Source organism: Colletotrichum tamarilloi (assembly GCF_030869305.1).
Source record: "Colletotrichum tamarilloi strain Tom-12 chromosome Unknown Scaffold_13.1, whole genome shotgun sequence".
Taxonomy (NCBI): Eukaryota; Fungi; Ascomycota; class Sordariomycetes; order Glomerellales; family Glomerellaceae; genus Colletotrichum; species Colletotrichum tamarilloi.
In genome coordinates, this window is record NW_026849396.1 from 677,035 (window position 1) to 702,955 (window position 25,921).

A 25,921-nucleotide genomic window follows, 5' to 3' on the forward strand; every position below is an offset into this window, starting at 1 on the left:
CCTCCAACTGACAAAATGGCAGGTACTGTGTGATTGAGCTTGTGTAAGGTGGGGATGGGTATTTCCCCCCTCAATGCTAGTGTTCTTCGAAGTAGTAAACATTACGTAGTTTTCTGTGTATATATGACTCCGACTGGTGACTTTTTTCTTCCCACATGAGGTCCGGGCTCATGGCTCTACAGGTGTGTTCTCGGTCGAAGGTGTCGGGGGTATCTCCTCCTCCTTCGCTTCCGTCACAGTCATGTCTCCTTCGCTGACGGCAGTGTTTGTGGATGTTGCTTTTTCCCGCCTGCGTCTTCTCATCCTCCTCTCTTCCTCGGCCGTCTGCCTCCTCGAGCGCCGTAAGCTCTCTCGCTTCTCCGGGTCGGCCTCATCGGCCCCGTCTCCTCCACGTATACCTTGTAGCAACAACGCCGCACGATCGGCCACGTCGTCCTCTCCAGCTTCTCTGGGTGACGACAGTCCCGGGCTGATGGGGTTGCCTTCTTCGTCAATAGTCGCCTCCTTGGGCGCTTGTTGTATGGAGGCTTCGACCTCGGGGATTTCGTCTGGATCAGGGATTTTCTGTCCAGATGCGACTCGCACCTGATGACGATCCTTGAGTCTGGCCCTGCGACGACGATCTCTCTGGTCTCGTGTCTGAGGCGCAGCAGCGCGCAGCTTCTCCAGCAAGGAGTCCATGGCACCTGCGCTTGATGGCGAGGGCGGTGCTCCGTCCACCTTGGCATTTGATACCTGGAGTTGGGCGTGCTTCCGCTTCATAGACGCCTCGTTGCGCCTGCGCGTCTCCTCGAGCTGAACGTTCTTCTCCCGGGACTTCTTCCAGCCCATAATGAACATGGCAAGCTTGGCAAAGAAGTCTCTGCGGGCGTTCTCGTCGGTGGGGTCTTCGCCATAAAAGACCATGATATCGTTGTATGTCTTCATCATCTCCTCCAGGTACAGCTGCATCTCCTCGGCCTTTCTTCTCGCGTCCTTCATGATTCTTTGGACAATTTGACTAACGCGATCTTGGGGATGGAACTTCTTGGAATCGCTGAGATTACCGGCGTCGAGAGACATTTGAACGTTCTTCACTGTGTCAATGTATTGTTTGGCGTCTTGCTGAACTTGCTCAATGTTGATCTTTTGAGCCATCACGACACCGTTGATGTCTTCCGAAAAGTCTTCCCATTCGGGGTACTGATTACGAACGATTCGCTCGACGAGATCGGCGAGCGTAGATTCATTCTTGTCATCCTTGACCATGCCCAGACGGGCAAGAGAGCTCAGCTTGAAACCGCGGGCCTGCTTGTTGGCGTCGTTCATGTAGTTTCCGATATCGAGAATGAGACCGAGAACGTTCATGAGGGACACGGAGTCTCGCAAAGACTCGGACACGGCGACGACTTGTCGCATCTTCTCCGTGATCTCGTCAAAGTCGGGCTCGAAGCTCCTAGTAAGGGCCAGAGCTCGCATACGGGCCTTCCAGTAATGATGCAGTTCAAAGGCTGTGAACAGGTAAATCTGATCCTGTCTGGTGAGTTCGGCAGGGTCCTGTTCGCGTTCGGCCTTGTCGGGGTTTGCGCCGGTCCAATCCTTGCTGTACGGAGCCATCTGCTTCGCTGTGTTATCCGGAATATTACACAGATCATCCTTGCGCAAGAAGTCCATGACGACCGAGTTATCGAGGATCTCCTTGTCACAATGGATGATGGACTGCACGATTTTCTCAACGGAAACCTGAGAAAGTTTGGCGAAGGCAATTTCTAAATAGCTTCAGTCAGTTGCTGTCGCTTAAAGTAATGCGGGAAGAGGGAGGGAACATACCGAAAGCTTTGCGGAGGTCGCCGGAGATGATTTGCTTCTTGTCATCCTTCTTTGCGCCACCACCAATTCCGAGTCTCTTGATTTCCTTGGCCATGAAGAGCTTCTCAACCTCGTCCAAAATGCCCTTGCGGCTGAGTTCGAGATACTTCTCTTCGCGCTCCTCAGCAGACGGAGCATGGGCAGCCCAATGCGTAGTCATGTGAGAGTCGACCTTGTCCCAATGAAGAGCCTTGAGTTTCTTCTTTGGACGAACAATAGGCAAGCCGATAGTATTCCCGCCGGCGAAGGGTGTTGCCTGTGATAGGAAGTGGCCTGAGATGGCGCCAGGCAATGGGGGAGGGGGAGGTGGTGGCATTCCCGGAAGACCGCCTGGGGGTGGCGGAGGCGGTGGCGGAGGCGGCGGAGGTGGAGCACCAGTCGGGGACAGCATTCCCGGCATAGGCGGAGGCGGGGGTGGCGGGGGAGGAGGTGGTGGTGGAACACCGGTTTGACCGGGCATAGGCGGCGGGGGAGGTGGAGGAGGGGGAGCGGCAGCCCCGGTAATTTGGATCTTGGGAGGTTCGCCATCGGCAGGTGTAATTGGAGAGCCGGACTCGAGGCTGGGATGAGAAGGGCCAGTGGTTGCGCCCTCGGCGTCTTCTGAATCGCTTCCCTCGTATTTCTTGACCTTGCCGGCCATCTCGCCAAAGAGACCGGCTTTTTGGTTGGGGTCCATAACGGGGCGACGGATCTCAACGACCCGGGGCTTCTCATAGACAACTCCGTCCTCGTCCATCTCGACATCTTCGCCATCGGGGAAATCACCTTCCATAGGTTCGCCACGGCCGTTGACTGGCTTGCGGGTGATCTTTGTGTTGCGGTTGACGCTTCCGAGCATACTGTTTGTGAAGTCTCTTGGCGGCGTACCAAGTCCTGACCCCATCGTGCTGTCGTCCATCTCCTCGCGGAGAGCGCGTAGTCGATCAGATGGCCCGACGGCATCTCCCCACACTCTACCCTCCAGCTTGAATTGGGTCTTTTGGCGTTCGATCTGCATCTGAAGACGCTCCATGAGTCGGTCACGGTCCAAGATGCCCTGCATCCGAGCCGGATCTTCTTCCCCAAGCTTGTTGGTGCCCTTAACGGCATTAGAGGCAGCAACGTCTTGTGCGTCTCTAAGCATGAGGTAAAGCTCTCGGGTCTCGAGCTCGTACCGTTGGGCTTCCTTCTGACGCAGCGTTTGAATGTTCTCGAGCTCAGCTTTCAGGCCTTCGGCTTGCCGCCTTTGAGCTTCAATGAATCTCGCCTGCTCATCTAGTTGCTTTTGGAGCTTTGCCACTAGTCCATCGGCGCCCAGCTCTAACCTCTCCTTCATCTCATCTCTCTCCGCCATGGCAGCGTCAGCAACCTGGCGTGCCTCGAGTGCCTCATCTTGGGCTTGTCGGGCCTCTGAATCCGTGTGAAGCTTATCTAACAGACTCTGGACAGTGAAGTTCAGACTTTGCTTGAGGTCCATGTTGGGCAAACGCCTATCCATGGCCACATAGCTCAACATTGAGTCCACCAGCTGGAACATCCGCAGTCGCTCTTCGCCATCATTGTCACGAATGAGCAGCAGATGCTGCAGCGCTGAGATAAAGTAGTCCTGCGTCTTACTCCCACGCAGGCGCTGCTGGATGGCATCCACAATCTGGACAGGGTCGTTGAGGTCTTTAACTTCTCCCTCGACGCTATCCTTAATGCTGTTGTTTTCCTTTTCCAGCAGATCCTCGTAGTCGATGGCCTCGTTGGTTCGGAAACGCTCAATCTGCTTGTCGATGAGGTCGTATTGGAACGACTCCATCTTGGTCAGGATGCGCCTGATGCCGCATGCTGTAAACTGGGCGCGAATGTGCATTCGCAGTTGCAGGTCCTTCTCCGGCGCATCGACAATCATGTTGATAAGAATCAGCGTCGCGACGGCGTATTCCATGAGCAGGTTCTCCATGCCGATGCCACCGCTCCGGACCTCATCACTGGCTCCGACCATACTGCCCATCTTTCCACGCCCGTCCACTGTAACTTCAACAAGCCGCATCCAAGCGTCGAAGCGGCCATTTTCTCCTTGCTGTGCCTTGACGGAATCGAGAGCTTGGATAACCTTGAGGTGACCTTCCCCATCGCCCCAGTGACACAAGAAAGTGAGTACTTCGCTGACCAACTTGCGAGTTGTCAAGCGCTGGGAGGTCAGGGAGGTCGCTAACGCGATAATGACTTGTTGATGGACTAGAGCATCGTCGGCGCCGAACTTGTTGTTCATCAAGGCCTTGAGACACTTGATGATGTCGTATTCGCGGTCGAAGTTTCGGTCTGATCTCCCATCTTGTACTGGTCCCGTTGCGGTCTTGCGGTTGATCTTCATGAGAACGTTGGTCAACGCGACTTGCCCCTGACACTCGATGAAGCGCTTAACCCAACCAATCTGTTGCGTTCTGAGATTGACCTCCAAACTCCCCAAGCCCTTTGTGTCCAAGCTGTTATCCATCACGCGCCGCACATACCATTCTGGTGAACCCTCCTCGTCCGAGTTGACCAGAATCTCTGGGGCCGCATACTGATTCGGTTTCGCTGTTTGCCTCCTTTTCTGCTCTCCTTGCCACTCGGTCAATCGGTCCTGGTATAAAAGCGTCCATTTCTTGTCCGGCGCGTACGCGACCATCTGTCGGCGAGCCTGCTCGGGTAGGTTGTGCCATCCTCGTTTTTGCATCAAGGCCAGAAACATCTGGCCGATAATTTCGTCGTTATCCGGCCGGGGGAAATGAAACCCATCGTGTCCAGTGGGCCCCATGCCGGGGAACTTTGTCAGTCGGTGCGAGGAAGGGTGCGTCGAGTCCCTATAGGACATGTGCGAGGAATAGGAACTCTGCGAAGAAGCACTGGGCAGCGCTGGTCTTGATGAGCGATTTGCTGCCAAGTCATAGGTGCCTCCATTACCTGATGAGAATATGCTGGCTTGGTCAGCGGAACTACGACCCGCCGATGTCATGTACGAATCGTATCTGGGGTTGTGGGACCCATTGATTGTGCTCGCCGTGCTTCCGCGAGCAGGCCCTGGTCCCCACTGTTGGTATTGCGTCTGGCGGCCTGTACTGGCCATTGTGATATTTGACTGCGTCGCACGCTGCGCCGACGCATGTGAGCCCGCTCCCCCCGCCATTGTGGACGGGTCGAAGGTGGGATACTGATGAAAGTCGCTTGTAACTTTATTGAGATGATGCGGCGAAGGACTCGGGCGAAGCACCGCTGTTTGGTCGCCTTTGGGTAAGTATTCGATGGGCACTGGTGATCGAGAATCGGGTATGCTGTCGTAGGGGATACTCGTCATGGGGCCAGCAGTCATGCCGGATTCGGGGTATTGGTCGATCGAAACGACGGACGAGTCGCGATGGTGGCGAGATGCGCGCGAGTGTACGCTGGCCGTATCGGAGTAATCGGCCAGATGGCGACCTTCGTCGCTGGTGTTGCGTTTGTCTTTCCTGCTTCGCGAGAAGAAAGACTTTCCTCCTGAAGATTGTCTCGACTTGTCGGTGGAAGACATGACGGTCGCAGAACGGGGAGGCAGGTGAAACACCTGGCCCTCTCACGTAAACCTCGATCGATTGGGTGTCTCTGCAGATTCAGAACTGACGGATCTGGGTAATAGTTCGGGCGAGAGGGATGGCCAAGGCCGGTCGCATGATTGAAGTCCTCTAGCCTACGGACGTGGAGCCTTTCGGAGGCAGGTTGGGAGAGCAAGTTGCAATGTGGTGCGTTGGAATCTCTGTCTGCATGAATCGGTTATGTTTTAGCATGTCTTCTGCCCAAGTTTGGATCGAAGCAGACAGAGGTTTGGGACTTGAGACCAGGGACTGAAAGGAGGGGGTCCCCTGGGGCACTCGACATACCTCTCTCTGGTCACCCTCGAAATGCGACAATGGTGGTATAGTGCAAAGAGGCAAAGAGGCAGAACAATCCGTCGGTACTTATTCTCCTTCTCGAGCAGAATTGTTTCTGTGTAAAGGGACGTAAGGCAATAGGTAGGCGGCCGAAAAAGTTGCGCAGGTTGCAGCGAGCGCCGTGGGACGGAGCAGGGGTTTAGGAATATGAACAAAATAGAATCGCGAAAAGCAAGTGGTGCGTCACAAAGAGTGTGTGGTTGGGTTGCCGGGTATCAAGCAAAGCCGGGACAAGTATCCGAAGTCTGCCACGGCCAGTTCGCAGGCTGACGAACTGCAAATGGGTCTGACGAGCTGACGATAGCCTTTGGCTGTGTGTATGTTGTGACCGTGAACCAGGTTTCCCACGTGAGGGGGAGAGGAGGGAAGGGGAAACGAGGAGCTGAGATAGTGCTCGCTCGCGCGTTCCGTCGAGAACTCGTTCCTCCACAAACCAGCCTAGGCTCAAGTAAGGTAGGTAGGTAGCTAAACAGACAATCCAGGGCGTTGGCTAGGCGGCAGTTGAGCAAATAGACTACCGAATTTAGTGGCCAGCGGCAGCCAGCAGTAACAGTGGCAGCAGTTCCAGTATGGGATGAGGTGGTAGCCGTGCAGGTTTGCTTTTGGGCGGCGGGTTGTCTCGTCACTGTGAAGACGACGTTGCAAAGTGCGGAGTTCCCTGATGAAACGGGGCTCGACAAGGGGCCGCGATTGACTTGACACTTTAAGGGCAGCAGAATTGCGATTTCTTCTGCGGAAACTGCCTGAGCGTTCTGGGGTGGGAGGGAGAAGAGGATGGGAGGAGAAGCGGCGCGAACTGCAAGTCTCGAGGTCTTGGCTGCTAAGGTACGGGCCAGTCCAGTGCGTTGCAGTAGTGACAGGTGGACTGGAATGAGTGCGGGCGCGGCTAGAGATGTAGCCCGGACGAGATGGATACGAGAAGATTACGTGAATGGAAGGGGAGCAGAGAGAGAAAGAGACCAATGCAGACGGAGACGCAGAATGGAGAAGGTGCGAGAGATAGAGAGGAAAGTCGAACGCATGCGGCGCTGGCGTTGGGCGGTGGGGATGTTCTGTTGGCGCGCTTGACTTGAGAGAGAAGTTCAAATGCGCGATACTATTGTGTAAGGTACTCCGTCTCCAACTCAAAGTGCGAAGGAGTCAGTCAGTGGGCTCGTGGAAGGCTCAAGATCCGTTCAGCATCCGTATTCAATGGCACACCGCACTCGTAGAATGGCTAATTAGTATTGGCATGCGATGCTACGGGGCGCCGCATCCCGCTGCGTCTTTCAGGGGTCGAGGGCCGAGGGACGTGGACTCGGACGAGTTCAGAAAGGCGCGAAGAGGGAGAGGAGAGTCCGGCGACGAGTAACCCAAGTCCGTGGGTTGAGCCAAATCAAATGCGCCAAAGATCGCCATCGGCATCTGCAAGTCTCGTGCTGGATTCGCCAACGATACGTCAAGCAGCATCGCGAGAGAACTGAAGCCTTGCCTACCTAGGTACTCCGTAGGTTCTCTACCTTGCCTTATCGCCGACGTTCATTCATTCACATTTGGCGCTTCAGCCAGTCGCATGAGCGAGAACTTGGAGTACCTTCACACCTCAGATGGTAGTCGATTTCTCTCATCTTGCAATCTCTTCTTCGCATTCGTCCGTCTGTAAACGCCCAAAAGAGCCAACACTTGCCCTCTCCCTGCGAGGGATCTCTAGACTGTCCATGCAAAGGCCTAATGGACCCCCCTCATTGGGCGGGTTCCTAAAGTATGGGCGGGCTGGTCCCTCCCCGAGTCCCCAGGCTCCCCTAACCCTTCCGCAGACCCTCCGTTACGGTGGTGCTGATGCTAAAGATGGCGACAAGAACCCTGAGGCCCAATTACAATGCTTGCCCTGTCTGTCCGTTTTGAGCCAGAGAGCCCTCTCGAACCATGTACCTCCACATGGAAAGGTGGCGGTGGGGTGACAAGGCATCGTCCCGGGCGGTCCACCATTGAGGCCCAGCACCGTAAGCGATATTTGATCAAAAATCTCGGGAGCCTCGACTATTCCCGTATTACGACGACCTGTCTGCTTATACTACCTGGTAACAGGGCAATAGAGCAAACTTTGGGCATTTGCTCCTGAGGCTCGTTTGCGGATTGCCTGTCGATATCGTACGAGACTGGCATTTTCACTAAGCGTTGCTTTGTTGATGCAGGAATAGAAACATCAACGGCAATCCCACAGTGGCACCGTGGTCCTGAATGGTCCCATTTCTCGAGGTGTCTTATCTTCGGCTCTCGCTTGAGTATGTCAGATAAGGGTCCCGGGGAGTCCGCGCTCAAGTCAGTCCCGCGACTCGACCTTTTGAACAATGGACCTCACCTGCCAACTTAGGTAAGTAAGGAACAGAATACGGATACATATTATTAGAACTCATCAACGTCTGTAGCCTGTAGGTATGTACTGAGGAGAAATACGACAGTATCGCGCCCAAAGAGATATCATAGTAAAAGCCAGTACCTAGTCACTCGCGACACATCCGCTCGTTGCATGCTAAAAGGCGTTCGCGAACGGAACTATCGAAAGCGCCTCTGTCAGTGTCAGGTACGGGCAGGTAAGGTACCTAAGGTAGGGAAGGTACTTGTCCGACCACTTTCTAGCAGGATGCGCGCAATCGACAGCTTTTGTAGTGGGCCCATCAAGGTTAGCTTGTGTCCTCCATCCGTACCTAGGTATGGAGCACCCAGCTGCCATGCCTGGCGCCGGCCGGGGCCAAGTGGCTTCTTGATTGCGTATGCCTGTCAACCTCCACTGGGTTGCTCTGCTGCTTTGCTCCGTGTCACGTCAACACCACCTGGGCAGACAGCTTGACAGGACCGCCTCTTTTGGCTTTAGCCTGGCTCCGTCCGCGCTCGCCGGCGGCAGTTCTCAGCCAAGCTTGCTGATAATCGTAGCCTTGTCATCATTCAGCTCAACATTGTAATCCCGGGAACTCTTTCCCACAAGGACGCAAGGTCGACAAATATTTACGCGACATCACCGCCAGGCCCACCATGGGCACCACGATGTCAGTCATTAAGGTACGCTTTCATCCTGCTGCAATCAAGCTTCTATCTCTCTCCGCGATTCTCTCCCGATATATCTCCTGAGCTAATCTTTTGTCGTCATATGTCTAGACCTTGATCGTGCCTGCCATCATCTCGCTCATTCTTTTCCTCGTTTCGACCTACGTTGCCCTGCCGCTCTGGCGCAGATGGCGCAGTCGTTATAGCCAATATCTACCTCTCGATACCATATCGACCTCGACTGTGTCATTACGACACCGCGTGCAAAATGCGATTGCAAGGATGATGGTCCCGTCAACCTGGCGGCGGAATGCTCATGAACGACTCGTCATCGCGACCGACGCTTCCGAAGACGGTTATTCGTCAGAAGATGGCGAGGAGCTTGGGGAGGTTGGTGAAGATACCCGGAGAGCTCTGACAGAAGATACTCGGCGAGACAGGCATGACAGCACGAGGCGCTTGAGCCGAGAGTAAGTCGAGCAATGCTCCCCGCCTTCGTATTCTATTCTTTCTGTCGCCTGGCCTCGTAACTAACACATGTGTCTCTGTGCCAGCCTGGAAGAGGGCTTTAGAGATGACAGTGACGATGAAGATGATGGAGCTGGTAATAGGCGGTAGTCATCAATCTAATACGCACTTCAGCCTCGCTTCCATGTACCGGATGCCTAGCCTCGTTATCGGCCACGAGGACACTCAGCTGAATATTCGCCTTGCCTTTCCATCATACGTATGCCTTGCTGCCGCATAAAACCCCATTTTCTTCCGCCTGCATGCAATGTAGGTGGTGGATGAACATGGGCACGCGAACTGGTAAGCCTTCGGCCGAGTTGGCCGATCTAGTCAGCCTGTCACCAAGAGGCTAAGCCCGCGATGTCTCTCTCGGCAATCGCTTGTTCCAGGAAAGTCTGCCATGTCAAGCGACCCGGATCTCGTACTTCGCACCCATCCAAGTTCAAGTTCTGGTTCCGCATTACTAAGGCAGGCATTCGGCAAACGTGGGAATCAAGTGGCGATAAGGGGTGGCTAAAACTGCATTCATTTCAATGCTGAAATCAACATCAGCTGAACCTTATGCCGCCTGCCAACCTGCCTCACTTTGGTTGACTGTCTCGCTCCATCTCTGCTCTGTTTGGTCTGAGTTGGGGTCAGGCGCAACCACATGTCCGAAACAAGCACCGCTCAGGCGCCCGGTGTTTCCATCCTGCAGGTTTCTGCACCTTACCTAGCTTGGCCTGTCATGTTTCTCTCTTTCGCTATCGGAGACGGCGGCTCTTCTATCCTTTTTTCTTTTTCTTCTTCTGCCCCTCCTCAGCATGGCATCTTACTCTTGTTTAATGTGGTAAGGAGTGGGATGAAGTTGGTGGAGGTCAGCAGCACCGAAATGGTTCCTCCTCCTGGAGGACTGGGAAGAGGGGCACGCATTCCTTCTGACAAGCGTCAAGCGTCACACGCTCTCCAGCCAATGCTCCATGTTTCCCAGAAAGGTCAGACCAAGACTAAATGCCGCCAGCGCACATGTCAAGCATAGCCCAGCGAGTCGGCGGCACACCTTGTACTCAAGGTATGGCTCCGTGCACCATGCCTTTTTTCCTGAGAAAGACATGGCTGACCCGGCAGAGGATCCGGAACGGTCCAACGGCGGAGGTCAATGTCGAGCCATCCATCTGCAAGGCACGATTAGCTTTCCTAAAGTCAGTGGCTCTTCCTGTCCGGGTGTTTGTATTCCTTTTCCCTTCTTTGTTATGTTCCTCATCGTCTTTGTTCATCACTGTTCGACCGCCGTTTGGTCTAGCAACAAAGGCTTCGGTTAGTCCGGGACTCGTTTTCCTCTAGCAAGTTTTCTTGTTTCCGACGCTGGGTCTTATAGCGAATCTCATGTCCCTTTCCCGCTGGAGACGATGAACATTTTCAAATCTGTTATGCGGAAGCAGGAGATGGCTTCGAATCCCGCTGCCGACGACACCTGCTGCGCAATATGTTACGAAAAAGTAGGCGAGGCTAAGGAGGAGGGCGACAAGGAGGTCTGGCGATATCTCCCCTGCGGCCACCGCTTCGGCGGCGACTGCATACAACACTGGCTCGGCGTCGCCAGCGTCGATGAGCCGCACTGCCCTTGGTGTAGGGTGAGCATGCGGTGCGACTGTGGACATCCCGTGGTGCCGACGACAAAGGCGACGCGCAATTACATGTACTGGGGCTGGATGCCGTGCGAAATATGTCACACGCAACTACAACGTACTCGCAAAACATCTAAATATTTTCGCGGTCAGCTTCTACCGCGGCTCAACTCCCTCATCCACTCGCTCGATCACAACATGGCGTCCATTCCTCAAGAGGTGCCCAAGGAACAGGAAGAAACACCAACAAAAGAGCCTTGGGAGGATCGTGAAGTATGGAGGAGGAAGTGGACCGAACATTTTATCCAAGAAGATCGGAAAACTTCTGGATCGAAATCGCCAAAGAAATAACACCAGTGGGTGTGGTTTCCGTCTCTTGGTGAGACCGGAGATACCAACGTCGCGGGGCCTACCTAAGCAGAGACATGGCGACTTCTCTAGTGCTGGGAAGTTCGGCTTGACACCGCCGGCGTACACAACGATGAATGCACAAGGGATTGGAATGCACGGCGGTGGCTTCTAAAGGCCGGTAGACTATGGCACCAGAGCGGCTGGTAGGACTGGCATTATGATAACCAAGCCAGGTCTCTACACAACAGTTTGATGGGAGCATCATGACTTGGGCGAAGCCTCATCAGTCTTGTTATAAGACAGCAGATGGTATAGGTGACGGATCTCATTTGTCCAAATACCTGTAACGAATTTCGAGCTTTTCACAACAATCTTGAACACAATTATTTTCTCATAGGGTATTAGAAATGAAACCTCAAGGCTATCTAGAAGCCAGCCTTTCTCGACCGACATGGACTGCTTCACGGTGATGCAAAATCACCAACCACCTAGGCTTCACTCCACACCTGTCGACGTCACTCTGGGAGACTCAATACACCCTCTGACGTCCATAGCATCCACCATATTCCCAGAGATCTTGAATCAAGAAGCGAAAGGGGGGAAAGTGAAGCCTGTCGGGACATTATCCAACTGGCCGGCCCTCCAAAGCGGTCTCACCCTCTCTCCCTTCTTCTGCGCATCCCCGGGGACCTCAGGTGATGGCGGGGTAGGCGCGAACTGTGAATGGGGTGAGGTCTCCCAATGTGGACACGCTAGGCAGGGGTGGATGCCCCGCGCTAAAGACTCCCGTGCCGTTTTCTGCAGACCATCTTGCTGGCAGCGCCTGCAGTGCAGCGTGGCGGCAGGCATTGGCAGGCATGTACCACCTTTGCTCGGTGCCTTCTCCCTGCCAGTGGCAGCACCACGCACGGCGGCGGCGTACCGCACACTGACTGCAACGCACCTCTGAAAGGCAAGATCGCGTCGTTTCTCTTTCCACTTTACGCGTCTACACCAAAAGAGGTAATCAGCTTCCCCCCCCATACCTCTCCGCCCGTACCCAATATCCTTTCCCCAGTCAACTGCAGCCGGGTGTTTCTTTCTGTTTGTGTGACTCCCTTTATCTATAAGGTTTTTATTTACGGACGGACGGACGGCCACCTCGCTGAGAGATCGAGATTTCGAAAATGCGATTCAAAACGGAGCTCAAGAACATCCGTACCTTTTCCAGTGCGTTTGAACCCACAACACCCCAAGCCTGCCTACCTGCTTGCCGGCCGGCCGGCTTTGCTGCAACCTCGGGTTCCCTTGTTGACTCTCTGGCCGTTTCCTTTGCTTTACAGAGCTCACAGCTGCCCTCAACTCGCTCGAGAAGATCGCATGGGTTCGCCTAGACGACGAAACGGCACGATTCACCGTCATTCCCGACACGGGTTCTCAAGTCTGGTCGTAAGATTGCTGCACTCTGACTCTGGTAGCGTCTTGAGAAGCTATGGTTGCTGAATCATGGCTCCAGTTCTCTACCCATGGACTTCATCTTTGACAGCTACCACATCCAATCGGCCGAAGACCACAACACCATCAACCTTGAGCTACCACTGCAACCTCTCCAACGTGCCCTACGTTCTGCGCTCAACAGCACCTCTGCCTCGTTGCGTCTCACCAAGAAGGATGGAGTCCCCGTACTGTCCATGACCATCACGACCACGACGAACGCCTCCTCGGGGTCAGGTCTCCCAGGCCGCAACGCCGCCTACGCCGGTCTTGAAAATGATCCTTTTGACGAGGACGACCAGGGGTTCGCCGCTGAGCATCTAGAGACGTCTCTGCGCCGCGAGCGCGAGAAGATCATCACCCAGGACATTCCCGTCCGGGTGCTGCATCCAGAGACGGTAGAGACAATCATGCAGCCCACGGTGCGCGAGACAGACGTGCACATCACCATGCCGCCTCTGCTCCAGCTCAAGGCCATCTCGGACCGCTTCACCAAGCTCGCGCTCTCGTCCGGCACAAACTCCCGCGTGAGCCCTAAGCTGGAGCTTAGCGCCAACATGTTTGGCAACCTGAAGCTGCGGATCGCCACCGAGGCCGTCGACGTCTCGAGTACATGGTCGGGACTCGTCAATCCGGAGTTGGACCCCACGCAGCTGGAGATGCCCGTTGAAGAGCACCCAAGCGTCAAGTTTAAGGAGGGTGGCCCGGAGAAGTGGGCAACGGTGCGGGTAGATGGCAAGGACTGGAGCCGGGTGTTGAGTGTAGGGCGGCTCGAGGGGAGAGTCGTTGCTGCATTCGCAGACGACCATGCTTTGATTCTGTATGTTTACGTGCCGCAGTATGACGATGCCACGGCAGATGACGCCGTACTGACCGTAAGAGATCCCTTGCATGCGCTTAGGGGAGAACACTGGCTGACTACTCACAGTACTACGTGACATCGTTCAGCGCATGAGCTGTTTTGCGTTTTCGAACTGTCAAGGAGGGTACTGTAGTAATTTGGGACCGGCGTTCAGGTTTATGAAAAGCAGGAGCACTGAGGTAGATGTCGGCGTTTATGTGAGCCCCAGTGGCTGGGTGCAGACCAGTTTGAAGATGAGGCCGATACTGGGATTCTATCTTCGCAAAGTCACTAGTTAAAGGGTCTCTACCAAGCCATAACGGGCTATGGATTGGCATATGGTGACATTGTGTATGTTATCCAAATGACCAGGCACAAGTTGCTTGCTGGTTCTCGTTTAACGCTATTTTGAGAGTGTATGTTCTTGTAAACTGTATAATGTGCTTCTTTGCGCAACAGAATCGACGTGGGTATCATTGTTCTGTCTCTTCGGTCTCACCACGCTCACCAGTCTACCGACCTTTATCGACGGCGCTCATCCGGACTTCGTCGGCGGTCGCTCGACCGCGGCCGCTGACCCTCTCTGCTCCTGCTCCGCCGTCGATGCTCTCTCGGCCCGCGCTCTCGCTCACCACCCTCACGGCTCCGGCTTCTCGCCTTACGATGATGCCGCCTCTCCCGTCCCTCATCACGGTCGCGATCCCTGCGTTCTCGACCACCGTGTTCCCGTCCTTCACCACGGCGATGGCGGTGCCTCTCCTCCCCGCGATCCATGTCCCTTTCCCGACTCCGCCTCCTCTCGCCATCCCTCCTCCTCTCTCGCCGGGGGCTACGACTCCGACTCCGCCTCCGCCTTCTCTGCCTATCCTCATCCCGATCCCTGCGCTCTCTCTTCTCACTGACAACGAGCCCGCCCTTGGCCCCTTCCTCCTCTACAGGCTTCGCATCACCAGCACCAGCACCAGCACCACCGATCCCCCTTGCCCCGCTCACCTCAACGGCATTCGCGCCGGACGAATCCCGCTGCGGCACAGGTAATCCCAGCGCGCGCGCGAGCGCATCCTCCTCGGCCTCTTTGATCTTGCGCAGCTCCTCCTTGCGCGCGCGCTCCTGCCTCTCTTGTTCCGTCTCGCCTTCGACCGCTCCTGCGTCGTCGCCGTCGCCCTTGGCGTACCAGTTGAGGTCGCGGCCCTTTTGCCAGCGGCCGACGGGGGCTTTGAGGCTGTGGCCGAGGTAGTTTTCGCGGTGGGAGGAGTTGGCGACTTCGTCCCAGCTGAAGTTGACGCCGCCGCGGGAGCCGGATTTGCGGACGCTCGAGAGGAGGTCCATTTTCGGGGGCGGTTTCGATTTGCTTTGAGTTCTTGATTTGGGTAGCGGTGCTTTGATTTTCTCGTGATGAAATGTTTGGTGAGGGATTTCCGTTGAATATTAATGGTATTTGATGGTGTTAGGTTTGACAATGGTCGTCGTTGAAGAGGCTCCATTCAAATTGAAGGTCTTGAAGCTTGAAGATGGTCGGCAGGCAGGACTATCACGTGATGACACGCTCCCCCCCACCCCCCGGGCAAAAAACCCCTGTCGATTCAGCCCCTGCAGTCGAACAAGCTCCGGCCCCACGATACAAAAGTTGGAGAGCTTCCACTCCGGCTCAAAAAGCTCCGCAATCCGCCCTCCGAACGTCACCCACGCATACCCAGCACAAAACGACTCGTCAACAACTCATTCGACATACCTTCCTCCAACGACCGAATCCCCCCCTCCACAATGGCCAACCCAAACGACCCGCCCCTGGACGAGATCCAATGGCGCGCCCCCGATATCGCGGCCTCGATGCAGGGCATCCACTCCAACAGCGTGCTCTTCTACTTTGCCGAGTCGCCCTTTTTCGACCGCCAGTCCAACAACGCCGTCATCACGAACCAGGCCATGTTCAACCCGGCCTTACTCAAGAACCTCGCCACGCGCGAGGCGTTCGAGAGCGAGCTCGACAAGATGGCCGGCCTCGAGTTCAGGGTCCTGCACGCGCCCGCCGACATGGTCATGGGCACGGGCGTGTGGACGATTGTGAAGCAGACGAGGCAGAAGAACCTCGACCGCGGGCGCATGGAGACGAAGCCATTGGCGTATTACTTTGTCGTCGGCGAGAATATCTATCAGGCGCCGACGCTGGGCGATCTTCTCAGTTCGAGGATTGTAAGTCCCCACTTCCCTCCCTCTCTCCCACGAGAGATAGCATTCTTCTTGAAGGATGATGGAGTCTGACACCATGCTAGGAATCAATTGCCGAATCAATGAGAAAGGTTCTTCCCGCGGCCGACAGCGTACGCAAGTGGACGCCCTCCCTAGGCCACGTCTACACCCAACCGACGCCCCCCTCAGCCCTCGCCCGCGCGAAAGATGGAGCGGCAGCGGCAGCAGCAGACACACCCGCCGCCGAAGGCGCAACGAACGGCAGCAAGACCTCGGCGGGCGGCAAAACAGGCCGCAACAGCAAAAAGGACTCGACGGCCAACGCGTTGGACAGGCTGGCGGAGGAGTCCTTTGCGATCCATATGCGCCACGGCGGCGACTACTTTGACGAGAACCCGATCACGGGCAGGCCCGGCGACTTCCACTTTGCAAGCACGGGGCGCAAGGACAAGATTGCGCCGCCGCCTCCGCCATCGTCGGCACAGCCCAAGCCGGTGATTAATACTAAGTTGGCGGAGGAGGCCAAGAAGGAGGGTAAGGAGGGCAAGAGTCCCAAGACGCCCAACGGACCGAAGCCGAAGAGAAAGAAGAGCAAGATTGCGACGCCGGCTACGACGCCTGGCCCGGCTTCGTGAGAATTTGCCCCGGAGGACAAAAAGTAAAAAAGAAGAAGAGATGGATTCGACTCACTCATAGCGTTTTGATTTAGTAATGATACCCCCTTTTTGCCTAGGAAAGCATGCCTTCTATTGGTTTTCTTACAGAGAGAAAAAGAAAAAGACAAAAAACAACAATGGTCCGACCGATCGAGGAATCGAACTTGGATCCCGAAATAGACAGGAGTCTTCACTGTCTAACCGGGGCCTCTGCAGCCCGATGAACCCCTCGACCATACGGCCCAGGTACTTGTTGTTGGGAGCTGGCGATGATTCATCGGCTATAGAGCCTCGCGGGTATCCTGCAGGTATTCCGAGGCGTCCCTCGCAGTGGATTGGGCTCGCGTACACTTTCCATCTCAGAACCTACCATGACCTGTGATTAGGAAAGAGGCGACGTACAGAGCTATAGCTAGAACAGGCATCCCTTTTCAGCCCGTCCCTCATGTTTACTTAAGGATCATGTACAATTCAAGCAGAGATCTGACATATATGGAAATCTATAGTCTTCGGCGCTCTTTAGACCCCTAGAAAATGGTATCAAACATCATCGCTGAACTCCATTGAGCCTCTCTGAACCCCCCTTTCACTCCTCATCATCCTTCACCCACCCACTACTCTCCCTCAACCACGTCTCCCAGGTCTGCAACCTCGGCTCCATGCCCCTCAACATCGCAACATCAGCCTTATACCCTTCCTCCTCAAACCACTCCATACTCCTCCCGGCATCCTCAAAGGCCCACCTCACGCCCCGACCGACAACCCCCCACGTCCTCGGCATCCTCTGCCCCACAACCCTCTCAAATACCTCCTCCGCCTCGTCGAAACCGATCTCATCACCAGCGAGCCCCAGCGCCCTACCACCCCATCCTCCTCCTTCATCCTCAGTACCAGGACCTTCTATCAGCGCCCGAGCCGCAAAGAGCCCGATATCCCTCGCGCTAACAAGCTGCATCTTCCTCCCACCCGCCGGCATCGTCGCCCACAGCCCGCCCATGACGGAGCCCATAACCCCCGCCTCAGCACGGTAATTATCCATGAACCCGGCCGGCCTCAAGATCGTCCACCTGGTCTGCGTGCCGCGTGTCTTGTCGCGGAGGTAGACCTCGACGCGGTGCTTGGCCGCAAAGTGCGGCACGGGCGTCGGGTTCGTCCACGAGCGCTCGTCGCCCCCGCGGTCGACGCTCGAGAAGACGATGTGTGGTATCTTGTGGGCGATTGCGGCGTCGATGAGGGGTATGGCTTGCGCTTCGTCTCCGGGTGGGACGGTTACGAGGTAGAGGGCGGATATGTCTGGGTGGGAGGCGAAGATGGGGGTCGGGTTTTCGGGTGTGCCTTGGATGAGGGTTATTGGTGATGATGTTGGTGTTATTGTTGAAGAGGATACTGATGATTGACGATCTGTGAAGAGTTTGAGGAGGGCTTGTGATTTGGGAGAGGATGGGGAGCGGGTGAGGGCGAGGATTTGGGGCGGGTTGGGGGTTGAGGCGAGGGCTGCGATTGTTGCGCTTCCCGTCTGGCCGGTTGCGCCGACGATGAGGATTGTTGGTGTTATAGATGTCATTGTTAGCGATGGTTATTCTGGATTGGACTTTCATCTGGACTGCTCTAGATTGTTATTCCAATGTAGCGAGCGAAAGGCGTCTTACATATAGTATAGTGAGAGTGTAGATCATGGAGACTTTTCGGGTACTTTGACTGGCGTCGTATTGCGCTAGTCTTTCTATTCTAATACTAGGATAAATACCGTGAGAAGATCACCGCCCGAACGTTGCGCAACAAGAAGAAAACATTTCGGAGACTTTGTTATTTTGACTTTAGTGATTTTCTGCCAAGACTGCAACATTACGCGCACTACATTTTGCCCTTACTTCGACTTTGATACTCCCAGGACTTAGACAACACAGTCCCGAGCAATGGCAAGATGAGCGCCATGAGTTCGCTCTTGATCGACACAAGTGACTGTATTTATAAATTGCCATTGCGACTTTCTGTCGACGGGCTCGAAATAGTGAGGTCTATTTTCCGAATTCAATCTGTTCGCCAGGCTTCTCTTCAACTGGCTTCTTCATGGCCAATCTTCTCTATAGGCAATTTTCCTGTTCCCATCTATCTATTTCTCTCGTTCATCCTCATTCTTACTATTCAACAGGCTACACCAAGGGAGTCAATGAGGCTCGGCCTTAGTTGATAACGTAGCCGCCGTCGACGGACAACGAGGCGCCGTGGATAAAAGACGCCTTAGAACTGCAGAGGAATAAGACGGCATCGGCGACTTCTTGCGGCGTTCCTTTCCGCTTCATTGGCGCTACTGCGATCATGGGATCATCTGATGAGACTTCACTTGTCATGGGCGTGCTGGATTGTCTCGGTCAGTTCTCATGATCAACACCCTTCATCCGGTTTTCTCCCAGAACTTACTCAATGATCCCTGGACACACGCAGTTGACGCGGATATTATACTTTGCATACTACTAGCTGTCAGACTTGGAGTCTCTCGTCGTAGAAGGAAACCCACATCGATGGCATCGCTTCTCGTCATACTTAAGATAGCCGCCTTGGATGCGTTGTAGGCTGCTATCATTGTTGTTAGCTGTGGTCCTTCACACATGGAAAAGAAAGAGGCATTCTCGGCTTGGACTCACGTGTCTCTGGCCGGCTAACCAGGCTGAGATTGCTCGCAACATTGACAATGACCCCCCGGTTCCCTGGTCTGCCGTCGTGCGTCTTCATGGATTCCTGCTTAATCATATGCGTGAGCTCCGCCCGCGAGCATAGCCATGTGCCGCGGTAGTTGATGTTGGTGATCTCGTCAAACTCGGCGGGCGTCAGGAGGTGCGACGGTGCCTTTGGTCCAAACATGCCTTCAAGTTACCGTCAATAATCTTCCCGATATGCTTAGGGATGTCGCAAAACAATCTTGAATAGACTCACCAGCGCAGTTAACTGCATAATCGATCCGGCCCCATTCCTCTACAACATTCTCCATGCACGATGCAATGTCCTCGTCGTTGCGGTTGTCAATCTCCATGACAAAAGTGCGCGTCTCCCCGTTGGCCTCCCGGCACATGCGAGCCGTCTCCAGCGCGCCGTCCTCATCTCTGTCGAGCAGAGCGATGCGCTTGCAGCCCTCACGGGCGAATGAGATTGCCACCTGGCGGCCGATGCCTGAGATCACTCTGTCAGTCCCAGGCTTACATTCCATCTCATCCTCCCTCTTATCCATTTCTTGATTTCATAATTGGATGTTATGGCGTTCAAGAGCCAGAGATTTTGACGTGTGACCTTACCTGAAGCAGCGCCTGTGACCACGGCGACGCCTGAGAAGAGTGTCATTTTCATCTCAATCTCGCGGAGGGCGCTCATGCATTCGTCAATGAGGGCTTCGTTTTCCTTCCAGATCGACCTTTGCTGTTGCAATATCATCGGAGCCAGGTCCGCAAGAGGGAAGGGGGACTCTCTGTAAGTAACGACGGTCCTGTGACGGGTACGGGATTGCGTAAGAGCTCTCTAATCCACACTCGAGCAGAGTGAATTCCGAATTGAAACGGCTATGTAAACAAAAAATAAGTTTGGCGTATGAATCAGCAACAGGTAAAGCTTGTTGGTCGTCGTCACGATAGTCGGCTATACCTAATCTGCTATCTTGGGCTTCACTTCGGCTTCGTTCAGAAAGATTATAAATTTGGTATTCCTTCGATGAACGAATAGAATCGACGACAAATGACACTAGAACAAACGGAAAACGTCCTTCTCGAAGGAAAACGACAGTACAAGTCAAGTCTCGCTCGGGCCCGGCCACGGGCGTGCATCTGCAGCTTTACCCGCTTCACAATTTCCTTCGTCCGAAGTTCCCTTAGGGCCACCCGTGTCCGAGTGCGTGTGCCGTGTATTACTCGAGGCCTGAATCTCAGACTTGTCTTCCCCCCCTTCCCCTTTCATCCGCGAACGCGCCGATGAAGACAGAAAGACGGAGAAGGAGGGAGGAGAACGCATGGTCCATACTGAGTGCGAAGAGAACCCCTGTGTCGGAAAAAGAAGGTTCAGGTTTATGAACCGATTCAACCGGCCCAGCTCGCCACCTGTTTGGATCACCGGCCGGTTTTGACTCTTGTTTTGGGAGGTTTGGCATTTGGGCGAGGAGGAGTTTCCATCCAAAGGTACCGTCTCACCCGATTCGCTTATGTAGAAGCGGCTCTGCCGGTACGACTGGCGAAGGACTGAATCAGAGGGGGAAGAACTGACTCTAGTCGGCCCCGTATTGTAGTTTCGACTCATTGAGAGAAACCGAATTTTTAACACCGTAAATCAACGATTCATTATCGACGCCAAGGTGGAGATGACAGAGTAACAGTGAATGTCTTGTGACACATTCTATTCTTTTGAAAATATGCTTATACCAAATTTTGATTCCCCCGCGTTTCATTCAACAACCCATCCCTTACCAGCAACCCTGCGCTGCAGGACCTTCTTCATCGGCAACGGCCACCCCTGACCACCGACCCCTTCGGCCCTGAGGTACGGCACAACCCACACCTCGCGCGTATTCGCCGTCGACGAAATCTCCTTGACCGGCTTCCCGTAGCTCACGAGCGGCGTGCCCTTGGCCAAGCTCGCGAGCTGCCCGCCCGTGACGTCCGTAAGCGCGAGCATCCTGGTCTTGGGCGTCTTGTTCACGTCTGCGCCCTGCGTCGCGCGCTGAAGCTGCGAGTACACGACGAACTCGGGGCACTCAGCCGGGCTGAGGTGGGCGAGCGGCGACGTCGGGTGGATGTAGATGTACTTCTCCGCGCCGTGGCCGACGCCGAGCGGTGAGAGCGGGATGTAGGGCACGTCGATGGCGCGGCCGGGCTTGCGCGTCACCTCGGGCGGCACGGGGGCCTTGTCGGCGCGGAGGGCGACGTGGTCGATGAAGCCGGCGGCCACCATCTGCTTGAGGTAGGCAACCTGCTTGTCCGAGGGAGCGTCGAGCCGGTCCTGGTATTTGAGGTTCTTGAAGGCGGGGATGTTGGCGCGGAGGAGCTCGGTGATTTGCTGGCGCAGCTGCGTCACCTCCTTCATGACCTTGTACCGGACGAAGTGATCCTCGCACCACTTCTCCGTCGGGTCATGGGCGTACTCGCCGACGACCTGGAGGAGCTTGATGGCGTCGGACCTGTCGTCCAGGTAGCAGAAGTTCTTGTGCGCGGCGTTGAAGAGGCGCCTGATGTTGGCCTGGCGATCCTCGGCGATGATGTCGGCGGTGCGGCGGAACTCAGACTCGTCACGCGCCTCAAGAGAGGGTATTGCCTGGTGTTCCGGGACAAAGACCTCAGCGGCCGAGAGCGCCGCCACCATCATGATGGTATACGGCAGGCAGTCGTGCTGGTGGCCGACAAGGAGGATGCGGGCGAAGCGGGGCGAGAGCGGGAAGATGGACATTGTCGATCCGATTTTTGTGATTTGGCCTTCCGGCGCGATGGCCGAGAGGTAGGTGAGCAGCTTCTCGGCCTGGCGGAGACCCATACGGTTCGGCGGCGTCGGGAAGGGGAAGTTGACGACGTTGGAGAGGTTCATCGCCTTGAGCTGGAGCACGACGCCGTCGACGGGCATCCGCAGGATCTCGGGGTCCGTGAACTCGGGCAGGTCTCTCTCGTAGACGGCCGAGGAGTAGAGTCTGTAGCAGTGACCGGGCCCCGTACGACCGGCACGACCAGCGCGCTGACTGGCACTGGCCTTGCTGATCCAACCGATTTCGTAGGTTTGCACTCCGCTGAAGCGATCGTATTGGCGTTCTTTGGACCGGCCACAGTCAAAGACGTAACGGATGCCCGGAATCGTCAAACTGGTTTCCGCAACGTTGGTTGCCAGGATGACCTGACGGTGGTTTTCGGGAGGATCCTCAAATACCCTCATCTGCTCCTTAGTTGGCAGGAGAGAGTAAAGGGGTAAGACTTGCATCTTCATGGGCCCCGTTTCTCCCTCCTCTCCTTCAATTTCGAACTCCTTGTCGTCCTCGTGCTCCATGTCCTCATCCTCATCGAGGCCGTCATCGATGTCGGCACCGATGGCATCGTCAACCTCGCCAAAGTCGATATCTTCGACTTCCATAGGCGCATCGGTGGCTGAGATCTGGACCTTGGGTGCGCTGGCTTCTGTGAAGCCACCAAATGCTTCCCTCAGGCGCTTGCTCAGATACCTAATCTCGTTTTGGCCGGTAAGGAACACCAAAAAGCCTCCTGGCGGTAGCTTCCGGTGACCACGCATAATCTTGTTAAAGGCCTCCTCGACGAAGTCGGACTGTGTCCGCCTTGCAAAGTGAATCGTGACGGGATGCTGCCGTCCTTCGACTTCAACCACAGGAGGCGGGGTGGGGAATAGTGTGGTATTGTTAGTCATGTCTTCGACTCTTAGCGTCGCGGACATGATGATGATCTTGAGTGGCTTAATCGAAGGATCGGCCTTGTCGTCGCCCTTGCGAATATTATTGATACGACTCAGCATTCCAATGAGGATATCTGTGTTGACACTTCTTTCGTGGGCTTCGTCGATAATGATTGCCGAGTATTTCTTCAGAGAGAAGTCTTGCCCCATCTCTCGCAGCAACACACCATCCGTCATAAACTTGATGGCCGTCTTGGCCGAAGCTGTACCCTCGAATCGGATCTGGTATCCCACTCTGTCCGAGTGGTCGCCTAGTTCTTGCGCAACACGTTTTGACATGCTCACGGCAGCAACTCGTCGGGGTTGCGTGACGCCAATCATGCCCGGAGTAGCAGAGCCAGGAGAACCGTACCCAGCCTCGTACAAGAATTGCGGCACCTGAGTTGTCTTACCGGAACCTGTAGAACCGCATACGACGACAATGTCGTTATTGTGAATCATCTCCATAATCTTCTGTTCCTCAGCGACCACCGGAAGTTTCATGCGGACTTCCTGGATATCTGGCGTTCTCGTCACAGCAACGGCGTATGCCTTGCGTGCAAGGTTTGTTGTCGGCTGTAGTTCCTGAGGTAGTGGTTCCTGCTCAAGCGGGCGTGGCTCAAAATTCTCTGGCCTAGGAATTTCCAGTGCTGTGGAGGCCTCTGTTGTTCCTTCAAAACCAAGGGCTTCGTTTCTTTGCGCAAGAGCCCAAGCCTTGAAGGCAGACTGCCTTGTGCTGGTAGACTCTTCTTCATCGTCCTCGCTTTCGTCTTCATCTTCGTCGTCTTCCTCAGACTCTTCGGATCCTTCGCTTGATTCTTCAGACTCCTCGGCTGAATCGTCATCCTCATCGCTTGAATTGTTCTCTGCGTCATCGCTCAAACCATTCCATTCGTCCTCTGCATCCTTCGCTTTCTCCGGTTCAGCGATGGAGAATTTGGAGGTCACGCCGCCTCTCTTTTGACGCTTCTGAAGCACTGGTCGTCCTGAATCATCGACATCTAATGGACGCTTCAGACCAGAGCCTACAGATGCGGCGAGTTGCGGTTCCGGCTTTAATGCAGGTGCGGGTGTAGTTGTCGGTTCAGGTGCTGGTACTTGTGGAGGCGGTACTGGTGTTGATTTCGCTTTCGCTGCTGATACCGGCACAGGTGCCTTGACTACAGCCTTAGAAGCTTTCGGCTTGGGTGCCTTTGAAGTGTCATCTACGCTGTCGTCAGAATCCACCTCGGGGGCCTCCTCTCTCTCCTCATAAAGCAGCTCCTCGGCATCCGCGTCGACTGCCAACCCGGCGTTCTTCTCCCGCAACGCCCTCGTCAAAGCCTGGCGTTTGGACTCCTTGCCCTGGCCGAGAGTCTTGGTGCTCGTGAACAAGCTCGTGTCGACCTTTTGCTGCGCGAGCTTGGCGAGGATTTCGCGATTCTCATCTTTGCGAAGCTTATTGGTGATGTACTTTTCCAACCGCTTCGCCTTCTTGCCGCTGGCCTTGGCACCGTCTCCTTGCAATTCGGCCTTGAGCTGCGCTCTCTTTTCCTGGAGACGCTTCTGGTCTTCGGGGAGAATCTCATCCGCATTCGAGTCCTGGGGGATGATGCCGTTCTCCTTGGCCCTCTCGCGGGCGAGCACCTTGTGCTTTCGTTGCCTTGGGACGAATTTTCCCATTTTGATTTGTGTGACAATGACAAGTTCGAATCTGTCTTCAATGCAGATCCTTCGTGGCGTAAGTGGTGCTGCTTTGAACCGAAGCAAAAGTCGCTGTTTCTTATGCGGCCTCTCACCTCACTGGGAAAAGTTTAGGTGGATGAGACTGAGATTCGTTGCTGATCTAGGTGAAATTAGATCAAGCCGTGGAAGCCTAGAAAAGCGATCGAATTTTGGAAAAATGCGTTGCAAAACAATTGTCAATACCACCAGGAAATTGGCATTTTAACAAGGGTATCAAGATTAGGAGATGCACGTGAAGTAAAACCTCATGTTTCTCTCACTCAACGCTGAGGGTCGCTAAGATGCGCCGCCAAATTCTGGAAATTTTTGGATGGAAAAGGTTCTGCCGGGTTGACCGCCGGGTCTCCAGCTATTTTGGGCCTAGTGCGGGGCGATCCACACCCCTGTCACCCGCTGCTGTGGGTTCGACGAGTCCCTCACTGGCTGCAGTCCGAGTTGACCTACAAGTCCAACTTGAGACTTTAATAAACGATCTACATCATACGCCTACACGATCAAATAGTAAAGTCAATTCCAAAAATCGAGAAGACTCAACATAAAATCATTCTACCCTCCCCCCCAAAGATACTATCTCGGAACACCCAACACGATGGAACCTCAGGGAATCAGAGAAGAAGCCTTCCCCGCACGAAGCAGGCAGGAAACGGGAACAGTAAACGGCGTCCCAACAGAAGTCACTTCAGTCTCCTTTTCCGACAAGTTCGTATTGACAATCTCACAAGACGGCAAGCTCTCACAATGGGTGCGTCCTCGAAGTTTCCCTGGGCTTTATCCAAAATTGATTTTACTGACCATTCTCAAAGATCCAAGTACCTTTGCAAGCTTCCACAGGCGGCATGGTTGACCTGAGCCTGCCTTCAACCAGCCGGGGCCTTCTTCCGTCGGTCCACCTGACGCCCAAGACTCTTCTCGGAGGTGGAGGTGATGAGAGAGAAACTTTGGGGCAGCTCTACGCAGCACAGATTGCCAGTCTCATGTCCACGAGAGACCCAGAGGATCGCAGGACGCTCGTGGTGGGACTGGGGCTCACTAAGGTCGACACTGAGCGGGAAGCTTTTTTCGATACAGTCGAGTTGGTTCAGAAGGTTCTGTGAGGTACCTGCCAGATAACGTGGTAAATCTCGAATTGGAAAGCTGCGATGATGAAGCCGCTTCTGCAACTAGTCTCTGAACAGAGCATACGCTGGCTGAGAAGCATCTCGCTGATGGAAGTCGAATGCCCTTTGGTGGGAACCAAGCCTTAATATCAGTGTTAGTATGCCATGAAGGTATCGCACGAGTAATAAATAGACCTCGAAACGAAGGCTGGGTTTATGAGTGGCTGGTATGATTGATATAAACTTCAAAAGTTTACAGCCCGTACAGTATTGCCAGCAACAT

The 25,921-nt window shown here is 54.8% G+C and overlaps 11 protein-coding genes across 11 annotated transcripts; 6 read left to right on the forward strand and 5 right to left on the reverse strand.

The window, feature by feature from the left end:
- Positions 1-168: 168 nt before the first annotated feature.
- Positions 169-5,365, reverse strand: CTAM01_05335 (cytokinesis protein sepA; the record flags this gene model as incomplete). The annotated part of the gene is made up of 2 exons (XM_060521365.1): positions 169-1,748; positions 1,810-5,365. 2 exons carry the CDS (start codon positions 5,363-5,365, stop codon positions 169-171), a joined length of 5,136 nt encoding a protein of 1,711 aa, XP_060384171.1.
- A 3,409-nt stretch (positions 5,366-8,774) lies between these two features.
- Positions 8,775-9,404, forward strand: CTAM01_05336 (uncharacterized protein; the record flags this gene model as incomplete). Its single annotated transcript, XM_060521366.1, has 3 exons — positions 8,775-8,801; positions 8,898-9,256; positions 9,341-9,404. 3 exons carry the CDS (start codon positions 8,775-8,777, stop codon positions 9,402-9,404), a joined length of 450 nt encoding a protein of 149 aa, XP_060384172.1.
- A 541-nt stretch (positions 9,405-9,945) lies between these two features.
- Positions 9,946-10,314, forward strand: CTAM01_05337 (uncharacterized protein; the record flags this gene model as incomplete). Its single annotated transcript, XM_060521367.1, has 1 exon — positions 9,946-10,314. The coding sequence occupies one exon, from the start codon at positions 9,946-9,948 to the stop codon at positions 10,312-10,314; it is 369 nt and encodes a 122-aa protein (XP_060384173.1).
- Positions 10,315-10,684: 370 nt separating this feature from the next.
- On the forward strand, positions 10,685-11,254 carry CTAM01_05338 (uncharacterized protein; the record flags this gene model as incomplete). Its single annotated transcript, XM_060521368.1, has 1 exon — positions 10,685-11,254. One exon carries the CDS (start codon positions 10,685-10,687, stop codon positions 11,252-11,254), a length of 570 nt encoding a protein of 189 aa, XP_060384174.1.
- Positions 11,255-12,420: 1,166 nt separating this feature from the next.
- CTAM01_05339 (Hus1-like protein) lies at positions 12,421-13,682 on the forward strand (the record flags this gene model as incomplete). Its single annotated transcript, XM_060521369.1, has 4 exons — positions 12,421-12,463; positions 12,577-12,682; positions 12,750-13,602; positions 13,656-13,682. 4 exons carry the CDS (start codon positions 12,421-12,423, stop codon positions 13,680-13,682), a joined length of 1,029 nt encoding a protein of 342 aa, XP_060384175.1.
- Positions 13,683-14,090: 408 nt separating this feature from the next.
- CTAM01_05340 (kinase phosphorylation protein) lies at positions 14,091-14,897 on the reverse strand (the record flags this gene model as incomplete). The annotated part of the gene is made up of 1 exon (XM_060521370.1): positions 14,091-14,897. One exon carries the CDS (start codon positions 14,895-14,897, stop codon positions 14,091-14,093), a length of 807 nt encoding a protein of 268 aa, XP_060384176.1.
- Positions 14,898-15,332: 435 nt separating this feature from the next.
- Positions 15,333-16,393, forward strand: CTAM01_05341 (MED6 mediator sub complex component; the record flags this gene model as incomplete). The annotated part of the gene is made up of 2 exons (XM_060521371.1): positions 15,333-15,761; positions 15,842-16,393. 2 exons carry the CDS (start codon positions 15,333-15,335, stop codon positions 16,391-16,393), a joined length of 981 nt encoding a protein of 326 aa, XP_060384177.1.
- Positions 16,394-17,000: 607 nt separating this feature from the next.
- Positions 17,001-17,978, reverse strand: CTAM01_05342 (uncharacterized protein; the record flags this gene model as incomplete). The annotated part of the gene is made up of 1 exon (XM_060521372.1): positions 17,001-17,978. The coding sequence occupies one exon, from the start codon at positions 17,976-17,978 to the stop codon at positions 17,001-17,003; it is 978 nt and encodes a 325-aa protein (XP_060384178.1).
- A 619-nt stretch (positions 17,979-18,597) lies between these two features.
- Positions 18,598-19,840, reverse strand: CTAM01_05343 (short chain dehydrogenase; the record flags this gene model as incomplete). Its single annotated transcript, XM_060521373.1, has 6 exons — positions 18,598-18,772; positions 18,836-18,885; positions 18,933-18,991; positions 19,060-19,278; positions 19,349-19,582; positions 19,705-19,840. The coding sequence occupies 6 exons, from the start codon at positions 19,838-19,840 to the stop codon at positions 18,598-18,600; spliced, it is 873 nt and encodes a 290-aa protein (XP_060384179.1).
- A 996-nt stretch (positions 19,841-20,836) lies between these two features.
- Positions 20,837-24,478, reverse strand: CTAM01_05344 (helicase associated domain-containing protein; the record flags this gene model as incomplete). Its single annotated transcript, XM_060521374.1, has 1 exon — positions 20,837-24,478. One exon carries the CDS (start codon positions 24,476-24,478, stop codon positions 20,837-20,839), a length of 3,642 nt encoding a protein of 1,213 aa, XP_060384180.1.
- Positions 24,479-25,130: 652 nt separating this feature from the next.
- On the forward strand, positions 25,131-25,635 carry CTAM01_05345 (uncharacterized protein; the record flags this gene model as incomplete). The annotated part of the gene is made up of 2 exons (XM_060521375.1): positions 25,131-25,283; positions 25,345-25,635. 2 exons carry the CDS (start codon positions 25,131-25,133, stop codon positions 25,633-25,635), a joined length of 444 nt encoding a protein of 147 aa, XP_060384181.1.
- Between the last annotated feature and the right edge of the window lie 286 nt (positions 25,636-25,921).